This window comes from Meleagris gallopavo, chromosome 1 (assembly GCF_000146605.3).
Source record: "Meleagris gallopavo isolate NT-WF06-2002-E0010 breed Aviagen turkey brand Nicholas breeding stock chromosome 1, Turkey_5.1, whole genome shotgun sequence".
NCBI lineage: Eukaryota > Metazoa > Chordata > Aves > Galliformes > Phasianidae > Meleagris > Meleagris gallopavo.
In genome coordinates this window covers 2,292,945-2,316,001 of record NC_015011.2, presented here as the reverse complement: position 1 = coordinate 2,316,001, position 23,057 = coordinate 2,292,945, and the positions used below count along the sequence as shown (strand labels likewise).

At 38.7% G+C, this 23,057-nt stretch overlaps 2 protein-coding genes across 2 annotated transcripts in view; one reads left to right on the top strand and one right to left on the bottom strand.

The window, feature by feature from the left end:
- The window catches only part of LOC109364406 (G2/M phase-specific E3 ubiquitin-protein ligase-like), a 22,014-nt gene extending 21,437 nt beyond the window's left edge, over nucleotides 1-577 (bottom strand). Inside the window, exon 1 of the mRNA XM_019611050.1 lies at nucleotides 495-577. Coding sequence (XP_019466595.1) covers nucleotides 495-577 — 83 coding nt within the window. The remainder of the gene's footprint in view (nucleotides 1-494) is intronic.
- Nucleotides 578-13,472: 12,895 nt separating this feature from the next.
- Nucleotides 13,473-23,057, top strand: part of CHCHD3 (coiled-coil-helix-coiled-coil-helix domain containing 3) — a 113,402-nt gene continuing 103,817 nt past the window's right edge. The window contains exons 1-2 of the mRNA XM_010711344.3: nucleotides 13,473-13,505; nucleotides 16,229-16,414. Of these exons, the coding sequence (XP_010709646.2) occupies nucleotides 13,473-13,505; nucleotides 16,229-16,414 (219 nt within the window). The remainder of the gene's footprint in view (nucleotides 13,506-16,228; nucleotides 16,415-23,057) is intronic.

Here is a 23,057-nt window from a genome sequence, read left to right as displayed (position 1 = left end):
CTGCTCTCTCTGCGCCTCACCAGACCGCACTGACGCTCGGCCTGAGCCCGGCAGCCTTTGCTCTGCTCCAAGCTTCACGCGTCACAATGGCCGCTCTGTGACACCCACTGTGACATCACGGTGACCGCCTCACAGAGGGTGTGGGCGCGGGCCCTCAAGCAAGAGGGTGGCAGCCCTTGCAGGCAGCACAGAGTGAGGACCCGGTGCTGCCGTGCAGCAGAGAGGAAGGATGGCCTCCCTCATCCTGCTGGCACTGCTCCTCGTGGCAGATGCTGGAGTGCGGCTGTCCCTTGGGCACACTTGCAGCCCTGGTGCCACGCTAGCATGTTTGAGGCCTGGCTGGATGGGGCCCTCATCTCCCCAGCAAGAGGGTAACAGCTCCATTGCTGTTCTAAGCAACCTATTCCAGTGCATCACTGCCCTCCAATTCAAGAAATTCCTCCCAAGGTCCAATCTCTATATTTCTGCCATCTTTGTTCAGTATTATGCATCACCTCGAAGCACAGCTAATTCTCTCAGATTTCCGCTTGCCTGGATAATGTACCAGATCTTCTTTGAAAAGATACTTTTCCTTCATGGCTGAGGAAGAATCACTTCCATACCATGAAAGCAGATATCCCCTTTCAAATTGATTTTTCAATCACAGAATCACAGAATGGCCAGTGTTTGAGGGCACCTCAAGGATCAGGAATCTCCAAGCTCCGTGCCTCATGCAGAGCCACCAACTTCCCCATTTAATACTAGACCAGGCTATTCTGGGCCCCATCCAGTCTGGCCTTGAACACCTCCAGGGGCTGGGCATGCACAACCTCCCTGGGCAGCCTATTCCAGCACCTCTCCACTCTCTTGGTAAAGTATTTCCCCGACATCCAACCTAAATCTTCCCTCCCTCAACTTAAAACCATTTCCTCTTGTCCTGCAGTTATCAATTTTTTCCCTTTCCAAGTGATTTTTCAGTGTCCTATTCCTTTCAAATGGATCCCAGATGCCTGGCTTTGTTGCTCATTTAGTCCTGGCCGTGGGCCCTATTCTGCCTCTTCCTCCTCCTGTTCTTAGATTCCTAGGTCCTCGAATCTTTAAAGGTGGTGAAGACCTCTAATATCTAATTCAACTGTCCACCTCTCATCAATAATACCCTCTAAACCTTGTCTCTATGTATCACAATTATACATTTCTTGAAGACATTTAAGAATGATATCTCCACCACCTTCCTGGGCAACCTATTTCAATATCTCAACAATCTTTCTGGAATGTTTTTTCCTAATAGTCACCCTGAGCCTCCCCTGGTACATACTGTTGCCATTATCTCTTACACCACTACTGGTGCTGTTACTTTGGAGAAGAGGCCGACTCCCACCTTGCTACACCTCCTTTCATAAAGTTGTTGAGACTCGTAATCTTCTCCCCTGAGCCTTCTCTTCTCCAGGCTAATTCCTGGTTCACTCAGCTGCTCTTATAAGACTCATTAAGTTATTATTTAATCAGAATATGTGATGCCTTTGTGGTCCTTTTCACTCCAGGTCATTCTGTGATTCTATGACTCTATGTCATGCTGATGATGGCTGATTATATTATTTTATAAAGATTTTGCATTCTGAGAGGCAGAAGAAAAGATAGTTTTGAAAAATAAGAATGAACATCAGTGTATATAATCAACATAATAAAATTTATCTACTGTCAGCCTTGTCAGGCTACTGGATTCATCTACTGAAATGCACACAACAAATACTTACCATTTTTTGTCCTTGAATGTGAGGGAAAATTCAACCTTTATTTATTTTCGACTAGGCTAATTATATTAGTGACTTTACAGTATTTTCTACTTGACAGAAGTTTCCCAACTCTTTTTATATGATTTGGTACATGAGGAATGTTAGTTCTGTACAGAATTAGGTGTTTTTTCAAAATGCTGGTGCTTGACAGTCTCTTCAATACTGCAGAAAGTTTATTTTGATCAGGTCTTCCATATGTATCTGCATATAATATGCCAAGTGTATGTCCCTGTGCAGTTTGCTCATGTATGATTGTTTCCAAGAGACCTTCCCTATGTATAGTTCTCCTTGAATTGTCCTGCACTGTATGTTCTGTGATTCCAGCACTAGTTTCATCTGTGGAAATAAGAGGTAATTTTAGTGTAGGAAAAGTCTTAAAAGTAGACGTTTGTTTGGACATTGGCCCTTCACTTTCTGCTTCTGGTCTGACAGGTGGGATATTTTGGGGATTAGCATATAGCAGTGTGTGAGTGTTGCTCGAGATCTTATTAAAAGGATCTGATGCATGTAGATGTTATAATAGTATATCTTAAATCTTTTTTAAAACCTCTGTTCAGACAGTCTTAACCTTGAAATCTGGAGTACTGTATCCAGTTCTGGGCTCCCCAGTACAAAAAAGACAGGGATCTCTTGGAAAGAGTCCAGCGGAGGGCCACAAAGATGGTGAAGGGCCTGGAGCATCTCCCCTATGAAGAAAGGCTAAGTGAACTGGGTCTGTTTAGCCTTGAGAAAAGACGACTGAGAGGGGACCTGATCCAGGTTTATAAATATCTGAGGTGTGGCGGCCATAGTGGTGAGGCCAGTCTCTTTTCAGTGGTACGTGGAGACAGGACGAGGGGAACGGACATAAGCTGCAGCACAGGAAGTTTCGCACGAATGTGCGTAAGAACTTCTTCACGGTGAGGGTGACGGAGCACTGGAACAGGCTGCCCAGGGGGGTTGTGGAGTCTCCTTCTCTGGAGATATTCAAGTCTCGCCTGGACGCCTACCTGTGCGACCTGGTGTAGGGAACCTGCTTTGGCAGGGGGTTGGTCTCGATGATCTCTAGAGGTCCCTTCCAACCCCTACAATTCTGTGTTTACTTTTAGTAAAGTTTACTTTTAGTTAAATAAGGGTCATGGCCATGCGTGTTCTACAAATATTTCTAGTGTAGCCTTTACCAAAACCAGACACTTCTCTGCTCAGCAGGTAAACAAACAGGTGGAAGGGTAACCACCTTCGACCAAGGTCCAGTGGGGTTCACTTAAAGATCCAGAAAACATACTTGAGCTTCTCCGTGTGATTTCCTTTGAGGTAGAGCAAGAAAGATTCCTGTGATCCCTTGCAAAGGGAGTTAGGTGGCTGATGACTATCAGTAAATGAGAAATGGTGGCTGTCTGGATATCAGCAATTTCAACCTGCAGTTCCAGAAGAGAAATAGCAGCTGCAGAAGGAAGAGGATTTTTGTGCCTTCAATCCACCTTATAGTGCAGTTACAGATACAATCCCTGTTATCCCTTCCCTGGATTGGTTTCTGTTTTGGTCAACAAAAGAGATAATTAGCTGGGAATGGCTCTTGATAGCTCTTAAACTTTGCTATGCTTTGACTGGTTCATCTCCTATGAGTTCGTTGATAAACTTTTGCCTTGAAAAGCTACAAGAAAAATGCTTTCTTGAATAAGACAGACCATAGATTTTCCAACATTCCATGCCAATGACTTGCTGAAGTCTGCTGGGCTCCATATGGTCTGGTATTTTATCTGTCATTAGCAGGATGAATTATTACAGCCTCTGTATTTCTAAACATACTCATCTGCTTAAAGAAAATCTTCCTAAACTCTAAATCAGCTTTTAAAAATATGTATATATAGTCCACAAAGGTGGCTCTCAGTGGTAGGTTATTAGATTGCAGCCATTCATTTCTTACTCCTTTTTATTCTTTTTGTGTTTGGATCTCTGTGTAACTGTGATTCACTTTTCGATTTAATTGATACTCTGATGTGTCTGAGTGCCTCCTCCTGACCTTGTTTTGTCATGTCTCAGCAGTACATTGCATACATGACATGCTCATAGTAAACTTCATTGCAGTGGACAGCTTTTGCAGAAAAGAACAACAAATTCACCAGTGCAAATGTAAAGTGAAAGAAGAATGAAGAGCAATATTAGAGAAGAACCCTTTGGGAAACTACACACCAAAAATGTTATATTAAAATCAATACTGGAGCTTGACCTTTTTGCAGTACTGTGTATTTTAAAGCTTAGTATTGATTTCGGTTTTAATAACATGTTTATTTTAGTTTACTGGCATTGGTCTGGAGAATGTAAGAAAAAGTAAAACGATTGATTTATTTAAAATATTCATTTTATATTTTACTGAAGAACATTTTAACTTATTTCATTTTATATGGATTGTGGATTAAATATGCTGAAAAATCTTTTTGAATAGATTTTTTTTCCACCCTAAATGATTCTATTTTCCAAGGTAATTAGATACCCAATTTGACATAGCTGGCTTTCTCTCCCAGTATTTTTTTTCTATAAGGGACAGAAAGCTTCTTTGTTAATAAGAAAGGAATTCTAATCTAGTATTCTATCAGAGGGACCTCTCAAATATATGAAAACAGTCAGAAAAATTGCATCATCTCTACTGCTGACTGTAGGATAGAATCCTTCCATGGAAAAACTTCCATGGAAAATTCTTATTCTACCCAAATCACTGCACTGTTTTTAAAAAGCAGCTTGAAGAATTTTACTCAGTTGGTAATAAGGTTTGGGAGTGCAAGAATTGTCGCAGCAGACTCACACCAAAGGCTTGCCTCCTCTGATAGTCCTTTTTCTGACAGGCTTTCATAGATTCATAGAATGGCCCGGGTTGAAAAGACCACAATGATCATCCAGTTTCAATCCCCCTGCTATGTGCAGGGTCACCAACCACCAGACCAGGCTGCCCAGAGCCACATCCAGCCTGGCCTTGAATGCCTCCAGGTATGAGGCATCCACAACCTCCTTGGGCAGCCTGTTCCAGTGTGTCACCATCCTCTGTGTGAAAAACGTCCCCCTAATATCTAACCTAAACCTCCCTTGTCTCAGTTTAAGACCACTGGAGCCACTCTAAGGGCTTCACGTCCTTCCTGTACTGGGGGCTCCAGGCCTGGACACAATATGCCAGATAGGGCATCACAAGAGCTGAGTACAGGGGGAAAATCACCTCCCTTTCCATGAAGTACTGCAGAGATTTGAGCAATGTTCAAATACAATTGGGAGAAACTGCTTTTAGAGGAAGGTTACTTGATTACTGTTGCCTTTCCTGGGGTAGGAAATTGTGTTGCACTTTGGTGTGAGAAGCTATACGTGTCACATAGAGCTCTGCTGTCGGTGCTGCCACAGCTGGTGGAAACTTATTCTGTGTTCATGCATTTTCATACAGTATAACTTGTCTTCCATGAATGCTGGGAAGATTAACCTTTTCCTAATACAATATTCAGTATACTGGGGGAAAATAATTGACTACTGATTTGAGAGAGCAAAACTTGGATATTTACTGCGACAAACAGGACTTTGGAAAAGAGAAGACGTAAATTGCATATGAACTGGAGAGAAAGGCTAATCTAATGACATCTGATAAGAGCCTTCTATCTCTGAACTTGATGTGTAAGTTTGTGTGACTCTTGTTCCACATTTGAAGGTGCTCAGCTGGTTACACAGCAGAGCAAGGACTTCAAATAGCAGCTTTTCCAAAGAGCAAAAAGAGATGCATAGTGGTTTGGTGACAACTGTTTGTTTACCAGAACAAAATATTCAAGTTTGATGTGCGACTGAAATCGTAAAAATAAAATAATGACAATAAAGTACAAACCTACTTGCTTTGCCTGCAGAAGAGGCCAGTTCAGCTTTGGGACTGGGGAATACTCATGGAGAAAAGAGTGTATTTTGCACTGATTCCACTAATTGAGTTTCTCCTCCCTTTGTAGTTAGTTTCTCCTGTTCTCCCTTTGTAGTTATACTTCTTTCTCCTTTTCACAACAGAAGTACCCCTGTCCTATAACATCTAGCAGAAGGCTTAGATGTGAACTTATTCTGTAGTATTTCTGAGGTCCAGAGGATTATGGGATAACTGCTCTGCCAGAGGAAAGGAAAGGATGAACAAGGTCAGGCTGGGTCAAAATTTTTCAGATGCAAGAAGTAGCCAAGACTAAATGTGAAGATGTGAGATTTGAGCACAGTTTTGGCTGTAAAACTGTGGATAGGTGAGATATTGTAAGTGATCCCACTGTCACCAGCCAACTGTTAAAAATGATTATTTTATGATGGAGGCCAAGTCAACTTCTGAATGGGGCTGTATGGCACCTTCTGCTTTTTATAGCCTTCAAAGCATAGCACATGATCCCACCTGCAAAATGTGAAGGGAATAAAAATGCTGATGAGACTGAGGGTTTGGAAATACCTGACTGATTCTCTTTGTTATTTTCTTGGAAGAAAAGAATACTATTTGGTGATGGTAGAGTTATTCTCCATGATTTTGTTGTTGGTCTTATTCTCCATTAATACCATTATGCCTAGTTCTCAGTATATGCGGAGATGAATTTTGGAGATGGGGATGGAAATGGGAGAAATCAGTGCTATAATTCACTCCAGCCTTTATAAACCCCCATTTTCAAGGGTTTATTTTTCATTCTGATTTTAAAACTTGGCATCTCAACTGACAACTTCTATATGAAGCTTCATCTTGATAAGCTTATTTTTCAGGGAGATTGGAAAATGACTTGAAGCCAGTGAGTTTATTTGGAGAGAGCATCAACAAAAATAAGACTGCTTCGTATTTTCAGATTCAAGTAGGGAGGAGGGCAAATATTTCCCCCTGGCAATTTAAAACAAATCTTTGCTTTCAAACTGCTGAGCTCTTTCATTTTGAAGAGTAGCAAATGAGTAGACAAAGCAAAGAAACACTTAAAATAATAACAATAATAAAATGTGGTAACTGTCCCTTCACTTTAATGAAGAATTAATGTTGTCATAATTTCATGACTGCCTTTGCAGATCCCAAGAGAAGTGATATTAAATTGGAGAGTAATTTCAGCTGGAGTTATGAGAATATCAGGAAAAGTCTCAACTAAATACTTACACAAATTATGCAAAACAGTTTTACTATTCTGACTTATGTTCCTTGCATGCCTCTGGCATAAAGGTAGAAATTTGTTCATATGTTCTGTCTTTATATAATAGTGATTTATATGCACATATTTTAAAAATGGTAGACTTAAGTAGTATAATTACACCCCCCACACACACACTTGAACAGTCTCCCCTCTGTCCTACTCACTCTCCCTCTGCTCAATCACTGCCTTCCTCCTGACCAAAAAAAAATAAATAGGAGAACCCACAAAACACAAAGAACACTAATAAGGAAATTCAACTGAGCCAACTTCTGTAAGGGATCAACAGATTGAGAGTAGCCAGCTTCCATATTGCACCAGGTATTGCCAAGCTGTCCGTGGAAATCATGTTTGTAAGTTGAGGGCTGTGTATAATGACTGGTTTTGAAATTAGTGTCTTTGATCTCTTAATCAAGAGCTGGCATATAAAAGAACATGGCCATTAGTAAAGCTTTCAATTGACAGTTATGCTGAGGGCTGAAGGGCAGCTGGAAAAAGGAAGTTAATGGAACATTCAACTGAAGTTATTAGACAGATTGTTATGGGTGATTTTGGAAGTACAGCATTTGAAACAGAGGATAATTGGGAGAATGGAAATAAATGGTTAAGTGGGTAAGGTGGAACGTAGTTTTATCCAAGATAAATTGTGCAGATTATGGTCAGTGTGTTACTCTACCCAAAAAAAGAAAGACAGCAACCCAGAATTCCTAGTGTACAGCAACCAACTTGGTATTTTGCTCTCTTGCATGCTGTTACTACTGGATATGAAGATGCAAGAACTGTAGAATGATTTGCGACTGATCAAAGATGAGATTGTAATGGGATGAACTGGAGAGAGAAATTAATATTATAGCAGAAATTTACTTGCTGCTGATGCTTTCACATTTTCACTAATATTTCTAAGGAATGGTTCACAAATTTTATGGATGTGTATGGTCTGCATTAAGAAGGGTCATCACGAGGAAGAAATGGATATAGAATAAAGTAGTGGAGTTCTTGTTAAATTTAACAATGTGGAATGCAAACACAGAATAGTAAGAGTAATACAGTATAAATTCATATTGAAATCTCTGTGGAGATACATGAAACAGGTGATTATGAATATTTCTTTCTTTATATTAATCCACAATATCCAGAGCTGCTCCAGCTCTCATTAGATGACAAGAAGGCTTTCCTAACCCACATAAATTGACTATTCTCATTTTCTTTCTTCTCATTTGTTTGTGTATTTTAATTTAAAGCTTTTGATGGTGTTTTTAAAACTTTAGCATTCTTACTTTGCCTAGCTTCTTTTCTATTTTACCAGTTCTGATTCTGTCTTAGTTAATAAGATCTGTTTAGCATGTAGATCACAGAATTACAGAGTCATCGAATGGTTGGAAGGGAACTTTCAGATCATCAAGTTCCAAAACCCGCTGTAGGCAGGGACGCCTCCCACCAGCTCCATGCAGCCTGGCCTTGAATACTTCCAGGGAGGGAGCATCCACAACCTTGCTGGGCAACCACTTCCAGTGTCTTCTTTCTTGCTATTATCGAGTCTGAATCTACCCTCTTCAGTTTAAAAGCGTTTCAAAAGCCTCTTGGGTAGAACAAAATTACAGGAAAGTTGTATTCCAGTCTTAAATTTAGAAGAAGTTTCTGCTCTCCTGTGGACGATATTTTCTCCCAGCTTTTCCAGAAATCAAACTTCAGGATGGATTTTTAAAGAGAAGGGTTGCTATCTAAGTTAGAAGTAGCCTCTTTTACGTGTAGTATGCAATGATCTGTATGAATTGAAATTAAGTTTTTAATGTTTTCATTTTTTAGGAGGAAGTTTGTCACTCAGAGGGTGGTGACACACTGGAACAGGTTGCCCACGGAGGTTGGGATTTGGATAATTTGGTTTTAAATCTCTGTCCTTAGCCACACTTTGCAGAAGCAGATCAGCGTTAGATAGATAATCCTGACTTGGAAGGGACTCCTGTGCATCATACAATATAGCAGATTTGGCAGTCAGGTGAATACTAGAATTTGAACAGGAGAGATCCATTACACGCTTCTCGGACTCCAGTTTAAGTTTAGGTTAAAGGTTTTCCCGGTGTTTCTAGCATCTTTTCAAGTCCCTTGTTAGCTCCAGTGATTTTCAACCGCATCTTTCTATGGCACGTTCTGTATGCATTCATTAAATATTGAAACTCAGTACTCGGAAACATTATTCATTCATTAATATTGCATCGTAGCCTAAACTGCATTGTTCAAAACATTTTTTGGATGTTATGCAAGTCTGTCAGAATGCATTAACAAACTTCATTGCAACAAACTAGGCAAAAAACCACGATGAGCAGTTTCTACTGTAAACATGTACTCTTATTTTTAATTATTGTAAGCTTTCTGGGTTCAGGAGGTGTCATATAGAAAGGAAAATATTCAGAGATCATGAAAGATGAAGGATGCTGGATAAAATTAACAGTAATTTAAAAAACAACTAAGTGTATAGATGTATTTCTTCAATGCTGAAATGTTTTAGTTTTGTGTATTCTTACATGGGCTTCATCCTTCAAGATCACTTCCAGCATTTAATCTGAAAATATCTTTAGATTTTTCTACATTTTATAGAAAAGAAGATGATTTTATTGATAGTGGGCTTTGAAACAGGAAATACTTTGTTTTGGTTGTTGGAGGTAGCTAAAAATGACAGAGTTCACACTCTAAACTTGCATGAGTTTATCTTGGATCACCAGAAATCCATCAGATTGTGTAACTTGGAGACTGTAATAAAGATGCAACAACTGGCAAGTAATCATTTTCCTGGAAAATAACAGAAAGGATATGTTTAAGCTTTGATAGTGTAATAAATTTTCAATATCTGGAAATAAGAAGGGCTGAAAATGATACATCACTATATTTGCTTTTAATATTGTAGTGTTTACCAGTTTTGGGTTTCCTGTGGATAGTGGAATAGTTTAGAACAAAGTGTGTCATGGCTGTCGAAGCTCAAAGCACATTAGACTGTTGGTGTTATTTTGTTTGTTTGTCATTTAGATTTTTAGCATTTTCTCTGCGTTGCTGTTTTTCATGAATTAAAGAGTGCTTTTTTGTTAATGACAACCTCTAACATCTGCAGGTGTTTTCTCAAGAATGACAGAAATGGATATTTTGGAGTAAACAATAGAATGATTTCTTCTGGATTGCGAATTAAATTATTCATCTTGTTAGTGTGGCTTACACGGTTCATGCTGTGCAAGATTACAGTACCATGTCGTAATTTCATGTGGTTTCATTAACAATTCCCTTTTCTTGAACTCTTTTTAAAAAATGGATATGAAAAGCATGGAAGGTTTTCTTCAGAGTGCAGTGAAGTTGTTGTTTTTGTTTTTGTTTTTGTTTTCTTTCCTGGAAAACATATTTATATTTCTTAAAAAGAGATTATAGCAAGTGTCACATTAGAGAGGCTTTGCTATTTTTTCCCTTAAACTTCTAATTCTGCTTCACAAGTGATTAGAGAGTGGAACTAGTTGGGTATTTCAACTTTTCTCCAATTTCTTGATGGTCATATGTTACTATATTTGGAATATCTGTCTTTAGGAGATAGCTTGGCTTTCTACTTATCATAGAATCACACAATTGTTTGAGTTGGAAAAGATTTTGAGAGGTCCCCTAGTCCAACTCCATGCGTGTAAATTATGTTGTTATTTAAAATACATTTAACAGAAGGATTTCTGTGCCTTAACACAAAGAGAGTCATGAAGGTTTACAGGCATGCACTGATATGCTTTTCTATTCAGTGTTCCTGAGTTTGGATTTACTGAAAGCATATTTCCAGAAGGATGGGAGCTGGCGGGAATATGTTATTTTGAAGTATCAGAGTTACAAGATGCCTATCCAGTAGGTTAATTGTGCCAGTCCCTGCCTGCATAGCTGTGCTCTCTGATAAAAACTAGGTTGTATTAACACTGAACAGGTCCAGAAATTGAGCTCTGTGTTTACTTGATTATGAAAAAAATTAGGATGGGATGTATGCATTTTCCTGTCTTCAGTGTGTACGCTGAATCTTCACAGAAATAGCAAAATGAAACTTTATTTTTTTTTTTTTCTGTTGCTTTGGTTAATAAGATTATATAGTTAATACTTTTAATTACCTATCAGCAGATCTATGGACAGATGGAGATATCACAAAAATCAGTGTTAAAATCAATAGGAAAAGGAAGAATAGGAAAAATATGGACCCACTGCTAAGTAGGGCAGGGTGTCTAATGACACGGGACAGAGAATAGGCTGAGATCCTCTATGCTATCTTCATCTTCTCTGCCTTAATCTATATTGCAAAATCCAATGTACAAGAATCCCAGGATGCTGAGACCAACACGAAGATGTTGAGCTCTGATCACCAATGAGTGATGATAGCATGGAGAAGAGAAGGCTGCAGGGTAACCTCATTGCAGCCTTCCACTACCTAAAGGGAGCCAATAAACAGGAGTGGAGTCAACTCTTTACAAGGGTAGACAATAGCAGGACAAGGGGAAATGGTTTTAAGTTGAAGGAGGGAAGATTTAGGTTGGATATCAGGGGGAAGTTCTTTACTGTGAGAGTAGCGAGGTACTGGAACAGCTGCCCAGAGAGGTTGTGGATGCCTCATCCATCTCTGGAAGGCCAGGCTGGATGGGGCCCTGGGCAGCCTGGTCTAGTATTAGATATGAAGGTTGGTTGCCCTGCATGTGGCAGAGGGGTTGGAGCTTCATGATCCTTGAGATCCCTTCCAACCCAAGCCATTCTATGATTCTATGATTCCATGATTCCATGGCTTTCTTTGGTAAAGAAGGATCATTTTAGGAACACCTACACAAACTGGACATACATAAATCCATGAGGACTGATGAGATTCCAAGGGAGCTGACTTGTGTCATTGTGAGGCCACTCACAATTTGCTTTGAAATGTGATGGTGATCAGAAAAGCTTCCTGAAGGTGGTAGGAAAGCAAATGTCACTCTCATTTTCAAGAAGGGCAAGCAAAGAGATCTAGGACTAGGACAAGAGGCAATAGAAACAAACGAAAACATAAAAATCCATCTGGATACTGGAAATTACAGGGCCAGTGGTCACAGAAGGCTACCCAGAGTCATTGTGAAGGTTCCAGCAGAGGAGATATTTGAAACCTAAATGGACATCGTCTCAGGTAGCCTGCCTTATCTGTGCATGCTTGAACAGGGAATTCAGAGATGATGGCACAAAATCCCTTCCAGCCCAAATGATGGGGTGATTCTGTGAGAGCTGTGGGCTGTGCTTTCCATAATAAAGCAAGAAACAATTATCACGTGTTTAAAAGATGTGTGAAAGAAATTACCATGTAGAACTTATGAGTGTTGGAAGACCTAGAGGTAATAACAAGATAACTCACTTAATAGTGCAGTGCAAGAATAAACGCTCTTCATGGCATTAACTAAGAGCTCTGAAGTTCTTAAACCCAGTAGAAAGGCAGGAATTTTTGGCTTCTGTATATATGATTGTATGCTATAGAACAGTTGAGAGTATGAAATACTGTGAAATGTTAATCCAGACTTCAGTATGGGTAGGGTTTTGGGTTGTACTTTCAAATAGCACTATGGAAAAGTGATAGGTTTGCATCCTTTATTTCAGTAAATCAACTGCTGTAACTAGATGGCTGCGTGCTTCTTGAAACAGTATTTCATAATTGTTTAGAAGTATTTTAGTCCGGCTATCAACACTGTAGAAAAATGTATAGCAAGCAGCCTTATCTGCTGTTTCAGCAGCTTTTTTAAAGCACTTTCCTTATAAATGATCAGTGTAATGCATAATGTCTTTTGTCTGTTAACTAAAGCTTTCGGCTTTAACATGAGAGCTGTTATATTTGAGCCTTCAATTGTGTTGTAATTAAAAATGCCATTTTAAGTGGTCTGTTTCTATGGCATTCTTAGAGTAGTGGACTTTATGTCAAATTCTGCTATTTAATTGCTTATCAACTGCAGATACTGAGTTATTTATTTATTTTACTTTTGGCTAGGTAATAAAATAATTTATTATGGTAGATTTAGCTGATGTTTGCTTTCATTCAGCAGCACTACATGTTGAACGCCAGTAAAATGAATTTGTAATGTCATGGAAGGAAACTACTGTAAGTTGATGCAAGCAAATGTTTGAGATCAGAATGTAGCTGCCTTCTGTTTGTTTCATTAAGCTCCTACAAGCTACCCAATTATGTAACTCAAATAAATGCAAATTACTTCAAAATCCTACTTCTTATTTTAAAACTCCGCTGAATTTAAATCAGTTGTGATGGGCATTTAGGACATTGTTTGTGGATGAAAGTTGCCCTAAGTGAAAAAGTCTAGGGGATGCTCTAGGAAGTTAACTAGTTGCCTTTTGTTGTGTAGATACGATGACATACATTTCTGATCTAGTGGTTGGCAACCCTGCACTCAGCAGGGGGTTTGAATCTAGATGATCCTTTTCAACCCAGGCCATTCTATGATTCTGTGATCTCACGAATGAGGATTAAGGTAGAATCACAAAATCACAGAATGGCTTTGGTTGGAAGGAAGCTCAAAGATCATTTACTTCCAATGCTTCTGCCATGGGCAGGATTGCCAACCACTACATTGGAGAGGTAGGTAGGAAAGACTTTTTGCCTTAAGGTGCTGTCATGTGCAAGCCATTACATAATTGAATAGTATGCTTTTTTAAAAAATACATTATAATACCACACCAAAAAATAAGCAAAATTTTTGTTGTGCTCCTTTGGTTGAGATGGTCTAAGTGTCTTGTTCTAATAGTTGAGGCATCTAAAATCAAAGTATCTAATCTATTCTCTCGTGCTTTTTCCTTGTGGTAAACCTGTATTTTGTCTCACTTGCTGGCCCCTAAATGAAGGTGTTGGAATGGGTCAAGTATTAATTGAGCTTGGAAACTATGTGAATATTCCATTCTCCAGAATATGAACTTATGCAGTGGTCTTTCAGGTAGAACAGGGGCAGCAGTAAGATTCTTTTGTTTATTTTATTTGTTCATTAGGGTTTTTTTATTTGGGTGAAGTTGATCAGTTTTTTCAAAGCATTTCCGTGGCTTAGCAGCAAAACTGGAAGCTGTAGGGTGAGCCAAGGAATGCTTACCTCTGGGAGGACCCAGGAAATGCTTACAGTTTTGTGGTTGGATATTTATACTGATGATGTTGTATCTTTATACCATTATAAGTGCGTTTTTAAAGAAATAGGGAAATCACATTTTTAAGGAGGAAGGATGCTCTGTAATTCAGAAAGCTGCTTTTGGGCGAGCTGTTACAAGCATTACACCACAGATAAGATCTTTCCATTTTTGATGTGGGTATCTCACATCATTTTTATTGGTATTAATGAGCTAGCTAATATTTAACGTTCTTTTATTCATCAGATACTTGGAAAGAACACATCTCTTATCTATTTAGTAATGTCTTCTTGATTTTACATCTGCAGTGGTGACAAAAGAGGTGAGGGAGAATGGAACATCCCTTTGGCCACTTCAGGTCAGCTGTCCTAACTCTGTTCCCTCTCAGCTTCTTGGGCTCTTTTCTGAGAATGGCTTTGGCCCTCTAGCAGCCTTTTCAGATATTGCCTGCCTTCATATACTTTAATTACTGTGCTGCTAGTTATAATATGCACAAAGAAGCAGGAGAAAAGCATGTATGGGAAGTAAAATCTATAAAAGGTGAGAAAGGAGTTTACTTCAATCTCTGGGAATGTTAAGTGCTTTCTCTGTTGTTTCTCTCCTAAGAAAAAGCTGCTGAGAGTCTATTTTGACACTTTTTAAACAAAACATTATTTCTCCAATGGAAAAGACAACCAGAATGTTTTGACTGAAGCACTGATTGTGTGAACGATTTGATATACCAATGCTTTTGGAATAATTTGGGGGACCTTGGGAAATCACTTAATGGAATTTGGTCCATGTCTACATAATCTGACTTTTGCTAGAGTAATTGAAGATGCCGCTTAATAAACTTTTTATAAAGACTCCCAGTTGGTTGCTGCATTTCAGAGGGTTGTCTGAGTACTGAAGTAATACATCTTGTAATTGTCTTTTTCCCCCCCCCAGCCCACTTAGATATTTTCCCCGGGGAAGAATCTAATGTACTGTAATGCTCGTACCTTTTACAAAGTGACCCTACTCATTACGATTTGTTCTCTGAAGCTCCCTTGACAACATATAAATGCACTGAGAATCCTTAAGCTTTGTCTCCTCCACTCCTGGAAAAAATCTATTTGAAAACTTGTGTTTAATTCTGCCATTACAGCTCTGAGTTCCTGAATGTCAGCACCTTGCTCTGTGTCACAATGCATGCTCAACAGATATATTCTAATAGCTATCCTATTTATACCTACACATTTTCATAAAAAATAGGTGCAGTGTGCCTAGTAAATGTTTTGAGTAAAGTTATGTTTTGTGATGTGTAAATGTTGAGACCTGATTGTGGCCTTCCAATACTTGAAGGAACCATATAAACAGGAGGGGGAATGGCTGTTTGCAAGGGTGAGTAGTGATAGGATAAGGGGGAATGGTCTTAAACTGAGACAGGGAGGTTTAGGTCAGATATTAGGAGGCAGTTTTCCACACAGGGGATGGTGGCACATTGGAACAGGTTGCCCAAGGAGGTTGCCTCAGGAATGCCCCTGGATCCCTGGAGGCATTCAAGGCCAGGCTGGATGTGGCTCTGGGCAGCCTGGTCTGGTGGTTAGCGACCCTGCATACAGCAGGGGGGTTGGAACTAGATGATCATTGTGGTCCTTTTCAACCCAGGCCATTCTGAAATTCTTTGACTTTCTGGGGCTGGTGGTAACTGTGTTAACTCTGTTGCAATAGGTTCTATAGCTCTTTTCATTTCCTTTCAAATTGCTGGGAAATATTTATTCTGATTGTTTCATCTGTTTTCCAGATCTGTAAGAAGGTACCACATTTAGGTTGATGGCGTGTCAGGAGATCAAAAAACATTATCCTATTGCAGAAAATAATGGTGATTTTAGGAGGAAGTTGGACTGTGGGACAGGGAAGAATTTCCTTGAAAAACATTCCTTAAAAGCCACAAACTGAGTACTCCTCATAAAAACAGAGCTTTGTACATACCCATAGTACTCAAAGATGCTTTTTCACAAACCCTTGAATGATCAGTGCTCAGTGTGATTTATGAGGTAGCATTCCTAAGACTTGTTGATTTGTGTATTTGGATTTTGATGCTTGAATCTGAAATAAATCAGGAATTTCATGTGAATTCATGTTCTGCCGTTTTTAGAAGCCTGTAATAATTTGCTACAGTGACTGCTTTCAAAGTAATTGTGTTTACATTTCTTAAAATGAGTTTAGATAATAAGCTTTCCATCTGAATTTCCCTCTGTCTTCTGTAGACTGAAACAAGAACAAGCGTATGTACGTGATGAGTTTGGCAAAATCCTGGAACGAGAAAGGATTTCTTCAAATGAGCACCTGACCCGAGCCATTCTTCGTGAGAGAGCTGCGACAGAAGAGGAGCGTCAGAAGGCGCAGCGCTTTGTAAGTTCAGGATCTTGTAGAATGCTTGGATTGCTGAACAGCCATCTCTTCTGACTCGTTTCAAACTAGAAGCAGAAAGTGTATGTTGCCTTGTGATTTATTTAGTAGAGAAGAGTGTGATAGAAGAATAGTTGAATAATAATACAATGTGATAGGAGACTAGTATGCTAGTCTAGGTCGGGGGAAGTTCTTTACTATGAGAGTGGTGAGGTGCTGGAACAGCTACCTAGAGAGGTTGTGGATGCCCCGTCCATTCCTGGAGGTGTTCAAGGCCAGGCTGGATGGGACCCTGGGCAGCCTGGTCTGGTATTAAATGTGGAGATTGGTGGCCCTGCCTGCGGCAGTGGGGTTGGAGCTTGATGATCCTTGAGTTCCCTTCCAACCCAAGCCATTCTATATTATGATTCTATGAGTCTGATTACTAAGTTGGATTATCAAAGAGTTTCAGAATACAAGACCCTCTTCCATAAGTTAATTACTTTCATATTTCAAGGAAGTCCATAATATTCCTCACTTGAAAACTGACTGTCAATAAGGAATCAAAAAGTGTAATTTTGAAGTCTCCTTCATGCTAGAAAACAAAAAGAATTGTCTCACTCTTGTTGATTGCCTCAAACCTTAGTACTGGCTTAGTGAGAAATTCTGTATCAAAGAATCCTATTTTAATAGAGCTGCTGTATAAAAACTTCTGGACAAAGAAGTTATAAAATGCAGCTGTCTGTTTTCTTTTGAAAACTGACTACTGTATATTTCAGTCAGTTTTCAAACGTCTGGCAGATTCATAGCTTCCTATGTAACATTTCCTTGGTATATAGAGTCTGTACTGAGCTTTCCTAGTAATGATGATCGTTACACTCTGAGATACGACTATCACTTTCTTTTAAGGTAGAGTATAAATGGTTAACAGATCATTAACAAGAGTTTCAAATGACTTATGTGAGCATTCCTTTTAAAATATGGAGGATTAGTTATACCAACATCTATATAAATATGTTTGACTCTCTGCATCAAAGATGAATTCAGAGCTTTCCAAGAGTTACTGATGGATAAGAGAGAAAACCAGTGACTTCAGTAATCAGTAGCTTTATCGATGCTGTGTAAATACAAATCTATTGCCTCTACTATCTTTCCAAACCATTTGTGACTTAAATTTCAAACAAACAAAAACTAAACAATAAAAAATTATTAGATAAATTATTAATATTTTTATATTTGGGGAAAAAGGAAAATGGAGGGGAGTTATGTTTAAGATAGAGCTTTAGTCTTATGCCTTTAACCCTCGGACTGTTAATATGAAGAATGGATAAGGGTTTTGTGGTTTCAGCCTAATGGAGAACTGAAGGGTTACATTGGGGTTTAATATTTGCATGACTTACCTTGAACTTTGCATCTTTCACTTAGTGCTGTGCTTAGCACTGTGCTTTTGTGAAGCACGTGATGCCTTTCTCATCATCCAAATGCCTGAGAGATACCTAATTATGATATGAAACAGGTGTATTTAGTTATTATGTTGATTGTATTATTAATTTTCACTTATTCTAGATTTTTTAAGGTAGAACTGCCTACATGAAGGAATCACCTGTGAGGTTTTAAAAGATCCTGGAGTTCTCTGGTGAAGTTCCCTATGTAATTTTGCTGAAACTACTGCAATTTTTTGTTTGTTTGTTTCCACCATAGTTTGTTATTAGCTGTTTATTCATCTAATGTATCCAAGTTGAATTTATAACATTTGTAACACGAGGATATGTCTGTGTGCTCCATTCGTCAGGCGGAGTGAATAATCCCATGTGCTGGTTAACTGCTAGAGTAGGTTGATTTTTTTATTTAGCCCAGATTTGATCACATCTGTCAGATTCTTTATTGGAGAAAGGACTAGTGTTTAGGAAATGTCAATAGTATTATCTTCAATGTTAATTCCTTTGCTGCTAAATTGTTTAAATAGTGAGCAGACAAAGATATGGTAAAACAGGAAGAATGTTTTTGTATAAAGGCTGCTAATTCAGCTTTAACAGACGTGAAATTGTTAGATTGAAGTAATATTTCCCAGTCTTAAATTCCCTCACATTTAAAACTGGCTGCTGCTTACAGGTTCAAACAGGAAACTTTTAAGTATTAGAACACCAAAAGTTGGCATTGGCTCTTCATACAGATGAAGAAAATTGGTAAGATGAAGCTGAAGCTGACAGCTAAAAGAGTAGAAGCTTTGCAGGTGATAAGAAGTAGAGAAAGATGTCATTTGTCTTTTTAAGCAGAAGTGTTGCAATTTTCAACAAAGATATCTAAAGGAATCCAGCAGAGCTTGAACAGCAAGGTAAGGCAAAGGAGTGCACCCGTAAAAAATTGGAAATAATTTTTAAGTGAGCAGAATGAGCACGTTAGGCTAAACATTAAAAAACAAACCTCCCAGAATATTAGGTGTGACTAAAAGGGTTCAGTCATCCCAAGTTGGAATGGACACACAGGGATCGTGAAGTCCAACTCCTGGCTCCACACAGGACCAGCCAAAACCCAAACCCTACATCTGAGCATGTTGTCCAAATGCTTCTTGAGCTCTGGCAGCTCAGGCCATGCTCACTGCCCTGGGCAGCCTGTTCCATGCCCACTACCCACTGATGCAGAACCTTTCCCTAACCTCGGGCTCTATCACTGTCACCAGAGTAGAATGTGTGTGCAAGCCCACAGACTCCATGGAACTGAAATCCCAGCGGGACTGTAGAGTCAGAATATCACTGGGGAATGTGATCTGTGATCAGAATAGATGAACCCATTGCAGCAAAACAGTTCTGAATTAATTCCTTTACATGTGCCTTTAAAGTGGAGGAACTTTGCAAGCTGCCATGCCAGAAGTTTTCTTTGCAGAAATTTCCTCAGACAAAGCCATTGATCTGAAGATTCAGTAGAAAACATTAAGGAAAATTGATGGTTTTACCAATAACAGCTCTTCAGGCCTGGGTGGTATTCATGAAGGCTTTGAAAGAAACTTGATGATAGATGAGCTAATGACAGCTGAGCTACTTACATGCTGTGTAAGCTCTTAGGGGAAACGTCCTCAGTATAGGGTGGGGAATTGGCTGATGGGATATCAGCTTCTTAAAATATGATTCTGGGGCAGATCCAGACACATGAAACTCAGAAGTTCTGATGTTTGTACCAAGCAAGGTAGGAGTGATAAAATTTAGAGTCGAATTTCCAGGTCCTCAGGTGCAGAACGTGCTTGAAGTTGTGCTTGAGAACTATCTGTAGCGGTGCAGCATGTCAAAAACATTTCTTTCTTCCATACCCTTAGCACATACAGTGTGATATTTCTGTCCATCCTTCCTGAGGGAGGACTTCGTAATGGATTTAGGCATTTATTTCAGGCTGACCACAGAAGAATTTTGATATTGGATTGATCCCCTCTGATCCAGTGTAGTGTTCCATCCTTCTGACTACTCCAAGAATACTTACACTGTGTTTATGCAGGCAGCAGACCTATCTTCCTTTTCACTATTTGTGGTTGGAGACCTTCATTACACATCTAAGCATCGTGGATAGTTGAGCTGGGCACAATGTTGTTTAGTGCCTTTAAATGCGGTAGCTTTGCCATAAACAGCATATTGATGTTCCATCACTGCAGTCATTATGAGAGCCAGGGTGAGACACAGAGAACATGTAGGAAAAAAATCAATAGTTATCCAAAGTGCAGAGGACCTGTTGTATTTCCATCTCCTTGTAATGACCTGGAGTTTACTGTTAACATGTTTGCTTCACTATCTGGACTGAAACAAGCTGTCATTAAGACCCTATATGTTAGAAAATGGTTTTATTGAGCTGCCAATGACATTAAAGTCTCATTTCCCTTTGAAGAGGGACAGAAATATTGTTCTGTTCATTTGCTGTAACCATAACATTAAAATTTGATTACCGCTATCATTAGAAATCTGTATCCATACTAATATAATTATATATATTTCCCCATGTATTGTTCCAGGCTTTCACAGAAGTACCTGTTAGAGAATGAAGTCTGTTGTTGCTGAGCTATTTTCCTGTTGTGTAAATTATTTGCTGTATGAGAGAGTCTATTAATAAGCTCTGTGCTCAAAAAGTCAAATTGGCAGAAGTATCCTTATTTTAAAAAGCAGTTTCTGCACTTCAGGTGTATGTGGTAATCAATCTATTGGATTTTTGAGGTAGGTGTAGAATTCTTTTTTTTTTTTTTTACTTTTCTGAGCACTGAAATCAATAGACAAAATACATTCCTTGATATGTTAGAGCTGAAGCACATTGAATTATGATAGGAGTGAATTTGACCTATTGTCATAATTGAATACATATTGTCAAAATGGAGCGTTTCCATCTTCTCTGTCTCAACTGTTAGGATATTTTTCCTATCATCCTTGGGTGGCACGTCCATACCACTGCGTGCGTGTGCTGTGCAGCCTTTCCTTTAGCGTTGCATTTATTTTTCCTGTTCCCAATTCATTAGCTTTTTCAAGAGGAGGTCCTCTATTTTCTCTAAGCAGATTATGTGCTGACTCTTCCTGCTCTTTCCAAACAGTCCTGTGCTAACCGTATTTTAAGGATGACTTCACTAGAAAATACCAGGGGGAAGAATTACTAAACGAGTTAAAGCATTAGTTCTCAAGAGAAAAGAAGTCTGTTTACAAACCTACAGTATTTATTACATACCTCATTTAGCTCATTCATCATTTTAATAGAAAAATGAATCTTTTTAGATGATTCTGAATAATTCGAGGTAAACTACATAGCCTGAGGCAAAACATGATTGCTTACTGCAGAGAGGACGAAGCTGTTTCTGGGAAGTATGGTATGATTGGTGGCTATAATTTACAATTTATGACAGTGAAAATACTAAAGGCTCACATTTGAAAATTAGACTTAAGATTTGAAAACAACATGGTACAGAGCTAAACCTAGTGACATTTCTTTTGTCTCTTGTTCTTCAGTTTTATAATGTAAAAGTACTTGTACTCTTCGAATGCTTTTATTTTTTCAGATCTACTGGTAAGATTTGATTCAGTTCTACGTACGTGGTACTTTGTTGCCAAGTGCTTTTCCCCTTGCCATTTAGAAATAGCTGTTTTGTCACAGCAAATGATCCCTTTGCCTTCATGCTCGTGATGTGGGAGACAGAGTAAAATTCAAATGAGGAGGAAGAAGTTGCTTTTGAATGCTGAGGATGAGATCTACGGATCTTTTATTGGCTTTGTTTTGGGGGAGAGGGATTTGGTTGCTTTTTTACAAAAGCAGAATACACTGAAAAAATCATTTACACTTTGAAAATATTAAACTCCATTGCACTTTACATGCTTATCTTCATTTGAATAAACACGATGTTATGGATATGGCTTATGCCTCTCCTGGAACACATTTATTTTCTCACTGAGTCTCCTCGTTGGCATTGCTGATGCAGCTGTAAGGTGTGTAGGATAGGAATCTGGCTTTCTGTCTGTTCTGGGATGCTATATAGATGATACAAAACTACTCCATGAACAAGGAGGTGCTACTATGCAAATAGAGATCAGTCATGTTGGTTTCCAGCAATGCAAGAAATGGGACTTACTACCAAATATTTGCAAACCGTGAGTGGTTTTCTTATCTGGCCAGATATATGTGCCTTAAGGAAATGGTAAAGGCCCATTTGCATGTCTAAAATTACTTTATTACTGAGTGAACAATCTTTTTCCCCTTGATGTAGTTAAACAGTAAAAATAATTTAAAATAGCCTGTGGGTGACCATACTGTTGTTGCTGTAGGTTGTAATCCCAGTATGACCTCTGTCATGTCAATAGTTAAGCAGTGCTTTATTTCATCTCTGAAACTGCCATTAAATGCCCGTGAACTAGAATAAGAAATTTCTTACCTGTATCTCTTTTCTGCCCCTTTATAACATCTGTTCTGACATTTAAAATATTTGTTTCAATGGAACAGTATAAATAATTTTCTCTTTCCTCCAGTTTTTGACTTAACAATGTTGTAAACCTCTAATTTTTTATTCTTATATCTAGCAATCATTTTTTTCCCTCAAAGTTAGACATGTAAGAAAAAAAAATACAGTAAAAATAGAAAATTTTGAAGGCAAGGAAAGTGCACAAAGTGAATATTTATTTCCCTCAAAGTTTCTGTTTGAATGGTGAGAGAAATGTGTTTTGTTAGTCAAACGACATTTAAGAGCTTGCTTTTTTTATTTTTAAATTCATATATAGCAAAACCCAAGATACTTGACAGAAGCAAAATTAATCACTGTGTTATCTCAGCATCCAGATGAAGATCTAGTGCTTTATAAAGCCTGCTGCTCCATCAATTTGTTCTTTTGGTTGAATTCAAATTGAGTTCATTTTTATAGATTCGCTGCATAATACTCTCCTCTCTCCTCCCTCATTCATTAACCAATTTGTTCTTGCTACTCCCTTTTTATTGAACAGCTAACAAAATTGCTATGCTATCTTTTCAAATGAATGTCATCATTCCTTGTCATGCATGGGCAAAAAGTAAGCATATGCTTCCTTTTTACATATACATTTGCTTCTTCCAGAGAGAATACCCATTTCTGCCCTCAAGATATCATGAAAGGGTTGTTTTAAATAACATTCTTATAAAGGTTTTGGTACAATGCTTCTATATAAGTATTCCTATCCAAACT